This window comes from Hoplias malabaricus, chromosome 4 (genome assembly GCF_029633855.1).
Source record: "Hoplias malabaricus isolate fHopMal1 chromosome 4, fHopMal1.hap1, whole genome shotgun sequence".
In the NCBI taxonomy this organism is placed as follows: Eukaryota; Metazoa; Chordata; class Actinopteri; order Characiformes; family Erythrinidae; genus Hoplias; species Hoplias malabaricus.
Genome location: NC_089803.1, coordinates 3,694,230 through 3,702,500, shown reverse-complemented (window position 1 = coordinate 3,702,500; position 8,271 = coordinate 3,694,230). Strand labels below are relative to the sequence as shown.

The 8,271-nt window shown below is 39.1% G+C and overlaps 1 protein-coding gene across 1 annotated transcript; it reads left to right on the top strand.

The window, feature by feature from the left end:
• The first annotated feature begins 249 nt into the window (after positions 1 to 249).
• Positions 250 to 4,455, top strand: LOC136695211 (4-galactosyl-N-acetylglucosaminide 3-alpha-L-fucosyltransferase 9-like). Its single transcript, XM_066669133.1, has 2 exons — positions 250 to 382; positions 3,056 to 4,455. The coding sequence occupies exon 2, from the start codon at positions 3,057 to 3,059 to the stop codon at positions 4,200 to 4,202; it is 1,146 nt and encodes a 381-aa protein (XP_066525230.1). The 5' UTR covers positions 250 to 382; position 3,056; the 3' UTR covers positions 4,203 to 4,455.
• The last annotated feature ends 3,816 nt before the right edge of the window (positions 4,456 to 8,271 follow it).

Below are 8,271 nucleotides of genomic sequence, written 5' to 3'. Positions count from 1 at the left end.
TTCAGCAGTGAGTGGAAACAGGTGCTTAGTAGTAGCTAAGAAACACCCCCTGGGCTCTGAGTGAGGGACGGGGGTTCCCTCAATGTCCCTGCTCCTCTCTCACCTCAGCCCACTTGCCCAGTGACCCACCTCTGGTCCAGATGACATGGCAGGGCCCAGTACCGCACTCTGGAGAAGTGTGGTCTTTCAGGTCTGTCCTGTTTAGTGTTGAGTATGAAATGCCACACGTCTTGTGTTCTCTGGTGTGGCAGGGGTTTGGTCTTTTCCTCTTCCTTTCTCACTCCCAGTGTCTCCGGCAGAAGATGCTCTGGACAGTGTTTACATTCTAAACTTCAACCACAGAGACTGGAGGGTGGGGTTTTACTAAAGGTCCCGGTTCCAGGTGAGTGCCTTCGTTTCGTCCTCTGCTGAAAACAAAGATAAAGGGTCACAGGGGTTAATAAAGGTTTCATTCAGGTTTAACCAGCTTTAATCAGGCTTACTTAGGCCTCAATCAAGAATAATTCACATTTAACTTCAGTTAAACATGTTTAATTAGGGTTTAATGCTGTTTAACGAGAGTTGAATACAGGTTTAATATCACTAAAATGTATATATTCTATTTTCTATCGTCATTTTTAAGAACCCTAAGAGCATTACAAAGACAAATGTAATAAGAACCACAGCTGATAAATAATAAATGTTAAATGAGGGTTTCATCCAGTTTAATTTTCAATTTTAAGATTTCATTAGGTTTAATCATATTTTAAGGTGCTCTGTAAATTCTAATGTTTAAAGTAATTAATTTGATTCTGTGATTCTAATATTAATTGATTGAGAGATTTAACTGAACTTAAATGTTATGAGTTTATGCAGCATGTCATCTGAAGTCACAGACATAGGAGCAGTGCAGGAATTTTCAGCCGAGATGGCAGATAGTCTGTGGTTCACTGCTGGTAGTGAATGTGGACAGGTCCCTGTGTTTATTTCAGTGCGAGAGGCGGTGCTGTAACACATACAATCACTGTCACACAGCTCCAGGGTCCTTGGGTGACCTGCATTGGGTCACTGCCCTGAGGAGTTTGGTATGTTCCCTCACAGTGCAGAATCACACACTGGGAGGTGGGCTGGCCATGTGATAGTGTGAGTGTGTGGTGCCCTGTAATGGCCTGGCACCTCGGTTACAGAGTTGTGCACTTATTCGGGTTTACAGTGTGATAAGATTGAACAGGGTTACCATATTTAATTAAACAGAGATTTAATTCAAATTAAGTGGGTAAAATCATGTTTCAAAAAGTGAATTATAGCACTGAATATGTAGCTGGTAAGTAGAACTTTATGTGAAATGCAAATGAGCTGATTTCCATTATTCAAAACTGAGAGGCACCTGTCTGCCTTCAGAAATCACCAACAAAACAGGATCGGATTCAGCCCAGGAGGAAGACAGAAAGAGAGGTAGAAAGAAAAATGGAAGAAATCAAATCCATCAAATTTACTTGTAAAGTGCTTTTTACAACTGATGTCACACATCAACTTCACAGAGTTCCGGTAAAGACAAAGTTTTGACATGAAATGTAAAAATATAAAGAATGTAAAAATCCCCAGGTGAGCGAGTGCCAAGGGCGACATTCACAAGGAAAAACTCCCCCAGCTGAGGAAGAAACCTTGGGAGGAACCAAGGCTCACAAAGGGTGATCTATCCTCCTCTGGTCAATCTACTGGTAATAATAGTTAGTAGTCCGTGAGAACTTAAGTGTAGGGGCAGCTCCAAGGCACTTGGTCTGAAGTGTGGAGGAGGAGCTTGACAGTCATGCATCAGTTCCCAGCCAGACAGTTTATGAACTGATAACGTTCTGTTAAGTAAGATTTGAACCATAATAGGACTGTCCCTGTGATTCCAACCATGTTTTCTAACCTTTCTAAGATAATATTATGGTCTATCGTATTGAAAGCTGCGCTGAGGTAAAGAAGCACCTTTTCTTGACCTTGTAAGCATCTCTTACAAGATTCTTATGTAGATATGAACTAAGTTGTTGGGCCACAGCATTTTCTAAGATCTTGGATCGAAATGGCAGATTAGAAATAGGCCTGTAATTAGACAAGGGGAGGAAACAAGAAAGAAAGAAAGAAAGAAAGAAAGAAAGAAAGAAAAGGGAGAAAAATAAAAGTATGAGGAGAAAATTGCAAGAAGCAAGCAAGGAAGAAAACAAAAGAGACATACATCAAGACATGATAGGAAGAGAGAAACTTAATGACAGTTAATGATGCACAGAGGATAAAAATAAGAACAAAAAGAATTATAAAAAAAAGAAAAAACTGAACAAAGCAGTAAACCGAGTGACATTGACACACCTTTGATGATGTCATCACCTCCAGAGTCATGTGTGGATCATCTGACCCTTCACCATCCTGAGGTGCGGTCATCCCATAGACAGCATAGTCTCTTCATATCAGGGCAGTCAGTGAGACACCAGCAGAGTGCACAGTACTGCATACTCTGTGTGCTCAGAGGATCAATCAATCTGTATTAGTTATATTTTAGTTCTTATATCCATTGGACATTATGGAAGGAGTCAGTAGGCAGGTTCCTAGCCCAGGAGCTTATGTCTGTAGATGTAGATGATTAGGACCATGGATCTTTCTAATCATTCTGATTGGCAGACAGCTTGGTTTATTGGAATTAAGTCCTTCCTTCCGGTCTTTCAGGGATTCTTCTGTGTCCCATTAAAAAACAATAAATATTGACCTCTTTTTCTATGTTTGTTTAAGTGGAAATTAGCCTAATGCCAACATGTTTATATTTCCACAAATTTATAACTGTATGTATTAAGCTTTCGTATGCTCTTATTTTATAATATCAGGAAGAGAAATGTAACCTTATTTTCACCTATTAAATGATTTGTGGTGTCGCCCCCAAAAGGTTTACCCTGTAAATGTGGTTAAAAACACCAGCTGAGGTCTGCTAATTTATTTTGAAGTCATTTCAAAAGGGGATGATTTTCAATTGATTCCTATAATCCAAAGATAATGAAAACAATGTAACATGTTTCTCTCTCCTTGTTCCTGAATTTTTTAGAATGATGCCATCAAAAACTCCTTCTGGACACTTCCGCCATCTTATCATCGCTGGCGTCCTGTTGATCTGCTTCACTGCAATTTTCTACATTTATTACAAGCCCAGCATTGGCTGGATGTCTTGTACAGACGAGCCTCAGCCTGATGTCTGTACAGAGGCTTGTCTCAAGGTTATTGCCAACAAAACAGAAAACACCCAGGAAAACACGCAAGCTGTAACAACTGTGGAGCCTGGCAAAGACCATCTACCCGAAATTGTGGTCTTGATTTGGTACTGGCCGTTTGGAGAGCATTTTGACCTAAATTCCTGCGATCCCATCTATGGGATCAAAGGTTGCCGTTTGACCGATGACCGAGGGCAATTCGACCAAGCTCATGCTGTGATGTTCCACATCCGGGACATAGGAGGTGATCTACCAAGCCTGCTCGCAATGTCAAGACCTCCACGACAAAAATGGGTGTGGATGAACATGGAGTCTCCAGCACATTCTCCTCAACTGAACGGAGCTGAGGACTTGTTCAACTTGACGTCAAACTACCGCAGAGACTCTGACATCTGGGTTCCCTATGGACGACTCATAGAACTCTCAAATGAAGACGAACCCTTCCAAATGCCACAGAAGGACAAGCTGGTCTGCTGGATTGTCAGCAATTGGAACAATAACCATAAACGAGTAGGTTTCTTCAATGAATTCAGCAAATACATCAAAGTCGAGGCCTACGGAAGGTATTTTGGAAGATATGTCAACCATGAGGACTATGCCAAAGTGGTGTCCAGCTGCAAGTTCTACCTTTCCTTCGAAAACTCAATCTACAGAGATTACATCACAGAGAAGGTCTTCAATCCCATGAGGCTTGGCACCGTCCCTGTGGTTCTAGGTCCTCCCCGAGAGAACTATGAGCAATTAATCCCCAAAGATTCCTTCATCCATGTGGATGACTTCCAATCCCCTCAGGAACTGGCAGAACACCTCAAAACTCTGGACCAGAACCAGGAGATGTACGAGCGCTTCTTCTCCTGGAGGAAGCACTATGTCTCAAAAGGTTCTGTTTTTGGTCAAGAGCACGCCTGCTACATTTGTGATCACTTACAAAAACACAAGAGTTTCTCAGTTGTTAAGAATGTTAATCAGTGGTACTTTACTTAGCCCACCCGTTTCCTCAAGAACAGATTCATAATGAGCCCACAGCTTGGTTGACACTTATTTCTTCTGAATTAAAGGGCATTATTGAGTTACTTCTGGGAAGGATTTGTAATTGGCTATGTGCAGCTGCTCCAGATAATACTGAGCTTCCACAAGGAGATTATTTTACAAAAACAGAGATATATGTAAGTCATTTTTAATTATTTTAAAAATAATTTAATTATTACTAACTGTCATTATTTATTTATTTTTCTATTCAAACAAAAATATATTATTTTCAAATTATTTCTGTACAGTTTAGACAAACTAGTAAAATGTTCTAGATTTTCTAACAAAAAATAATTAACACTTTTTACGAACATAATACAGTTTACTGCATGCAAATGGATTAAATTTTAAAAACATTAAACTTCATAAAACTCTTACTTTTGTAAGAGTTTTATGAAGTTTAATGTTTTTAAAATATAATCCAATTTCCCAAATTTCTTATATTTCACTGGGTTAGTTGAAAATTGAGCAAAATCTCCTATCGGTTCTTTTTCTTTTCAAAATGGTCTCTTCTGTTTACATCATGTGAAAATGTCAGGAATATGATCCAAAACAACTTTGGGTTAATTTTTTTTACATCCATTACTTTCCAAACTTAAGATGTTTGTACCTGTTTTTCTCTTTTGAAAAATTGCTGTTTACAAGTTTTGTAATGTACTTGTCGTAGATGTTTTGCACAGTAGAAGGAAAGTGCAATTTTTGACCACTGATAAACTTGAGCTGTAATTAGGAGCTGTGACAGGTTTAAGAGAATTTACTTTCAGCTCTGAACCAGACTGAATCACTGTATTTCTCTGTGAAGAACAATGTTGAGAAATAATGAACCACTCCAAAGACTGCAAAACACAAATGGAAAGGGACAGAATGGACCCTGTCTTTTTGATTTCTGTAGATATCATCCTGCATAAGTGATATACAAAATTTTAAACATTCTTTCCAAATTAAATATTATAATATATTTTGTTAAATTATGGTCCTGAGTTTCTCTAGTGTATTTACATCTGGATTCTAAGCAGATGTATATGTACGTCTCACTTAGACGTACATACAGGTCTCCAAGGTTTATGATCCTGTATCAAAATGTACATACCCTAAATTTAGGGTTCTAAATTTAGGATGTTCTAAAATATATTTAATATAATACAGGGGACATTTTAAAAGAAAAGAAAAAAATACATTAAATCTATCCCAAATATCTACATAAAAAAATGTGTAATATATTATAACCATAGTTTCATTTTCTTTATATTAATGCTTCACAGAAAAAAACACTATATTAATAAAATTTATATGATTTATATTTTTTCTATTTTCAAAATCTAATCTAAATAGATATGAGTGTTTTTCCTGAATTAATTAGAAATTACATTTGGTTACATTCTTCTAAATACTGTTTCCATGAACATGCTAAATTTTATGGGTGTGGGTTTTATGAGTTTTTGCTTCAGATTGTGGAGAAAAGCTGATTTTGAGTTTTTAGAACAGGCCTTAGGAAGATCTAAATATCTGCAGTTGTGTGAACTTGTACCATTGTGAGTTTTACTGTGACATGTGGTGGTGGTAGTGCCAAATGTGGCACTATTTCAGTTGTTATCCTGTGATTTTGTTTACATCTTAGCTGCTAATTTATTATTATATACAGGAAATTAATAAAGGTGCCAGAACCTCTGCACAAACAGAGGTTCTTTTTATGTGTAAAATTCAATAAAAAGTGACTTTTAATTAAAATATGTGTAAATGTGTTTTCTACATAGGATTTGATATATATATATATATATATATATATGTACAAAATCCAAAAATATATAAGTAATTCACTAGGAGCACCAAAATACTGCATTAAATTTATACATTTTAAAGATGTATGAACACAAAGGCACACTGATATATAAATGTAAATGATGCATGTTACAAAAGAACACAACAAAAGGCAATGTAAATTTACCACAGACACAAAGTGCCTCTGAAACCTACTCTAAATATGAGGAAGTACATTCAAGGGTTTTCTGACCCTTCTACACAGCCTCCGGGTCCCCCCTCGAATCCTCCTAAACCTACTACTTCCTTCCCTTCTTTCACTCCTCTCACAGAAGACGAGGTATCAAATCTTCTTAGAGGTGGCTGTCCTACATCCTGTCCACTGGATCCAATTCCTACCACCCTACTGCAAACCATAGCCCCGTCCATTGTGTCCGCAGCCACTCATGTAATCAATTCTTCACTAACCTCTGGAACATTTCCAAACACCTTCAAGCAAGCTCAAGAAAGACCTCTACTCAAAAAACCTTCTCTTGCTTCTTCTATAGTAGAGAACTACCGACCAGTCTCTCTCCTCCCCGTCCTGTCTAAAATCATTGAAAGAGCTGTCTTTAAGCAGGAAACAAAATTCCTCTCCCAACATAACCTCCTTGACTCTAACCAATCCGGCTTCAAGAGCGGCCACTCGACGGAAACTGCACTTCTGTCAGTAATGGAAGCTCTTAAAGATGCCAAAGCAACAGGTCAATCCTCAGTTCTCATTCTGCTCGACCTATCAGCAGCATTTGATACGGTCAACCACAACATCTTACTAAACAAACTCACTGACATGGGCTTCAAGAACAATGCACTCTCCTGGTTTGAGTCTTATCTCACTGGACGATCCTTCAGTGTGTCATGGCTTGGACAAACATCAGCGCGACACCACCTCACCACAGGTGTGCCCCAAGGCTCAGTGCTGGGACCCCTCCTCTTTGCCTTGTACACTACCTCTCTAGGCCCAATCATACATTCGCACGGCTTCTCCTATCACTGCTATGCAGATGACACACAGCTCTATTTATCCTTTCCTCCAGGAGACACTTCAGTGACAACTCGAATCTCTGACTGTCTCTCTGACATATCTACATGGATGAAGGAACATCACCTCCAATTGAATTTATCCAAAACTGAACTACTGGTCCTCCCAGCCAAGCAAGCTATTCTCCACAACATCAGCATCAAGCTAGAGTCCCTATCAGTGGCTCCCACCAAGGCTGTAAGAAACCTAGGTGTCATGGTTGATGACCAGCTGACCTTCGCAGATCACGTTACCGCTGTAGCTCGATCGTGCTGCTTCTCCCTATTCAACATAAGGAAGATTAGGCCATACCTAACTCAACATACAACACAGCTCCTCGTTCAGACGTTAGTAATCTCCCGTCTAGACTATTGCAACGCCCTCCTGACAGGTCTTCCGGCCTGTGCTGTGAGACCGCTACAGATGATCCAGAATGCTGCAGCACGCCTGGTCTTCAACCAACCAAAAAGAGCACATGTCATGCCCCTATTAATTGAGCTGCATTGGCTACCCTTAGCTGCTCGCATCAAATCTAAATCACTAATGATGGCCTTCAGAGTATTCACTGGTTCTGCTCCCATCTCCCTCAAAAGACTCTTAAAACCATATGTTAGCGCCCGCCCTCTCCGTTCCTCAAAGGAGCGCCAACTAACACGGCCAACCCCCCGTACAGGTCAGTCGAGGCTATTCTCATCTCTGGTACCACGCTGGTGGAACGAGCTTCCAAGCACTATCAGAGCAACAGAAACCCTCTCCGCATTCAAGAAATCCTTGAAAACCCAGCTCTTCAGAGAGTATCTTTTGCACTGAATGTCTTTCTTTAATGCACTTATTACTTCCTGGCATATTGCACTTAATGTAAGGTATTTTGTATAATTTGTGCTATAGTTCGAATGTTAGATCCTCTTTTGTAAGTCGCTTTGGATAAAAGCGTCTGCCAAATGCATAAATGTAATGTAAATGTAAATGTAATATGAGGAAGTAGTTCAGATTAAATTATCAGACAGAGACTGTGTTTAATCTACATCTCAAACCACCCACTGAAACTTTCAAGAAACAAACCTCAATTTTATGTTTTAAAGCAGAGGAATAAACCATTTAAAATAATTGTCATTTATAGACAATTTAAAATAACAGCTGTCTCTGCTATAGACCCACATTCAGACAACAGAATTATGAAAGTTTTTAGTGAAACATGAGTGTGTG

Bases quoted from the DNA above. Each gene is read 5' to 3' on its own strand.
- LOC136695211 (XM_066669133.1), top strand. From the start codon at position 3,057: ATGATGCCATCAAAAACTCCTTCTGGACACTTCCGCCATCTTATCATC.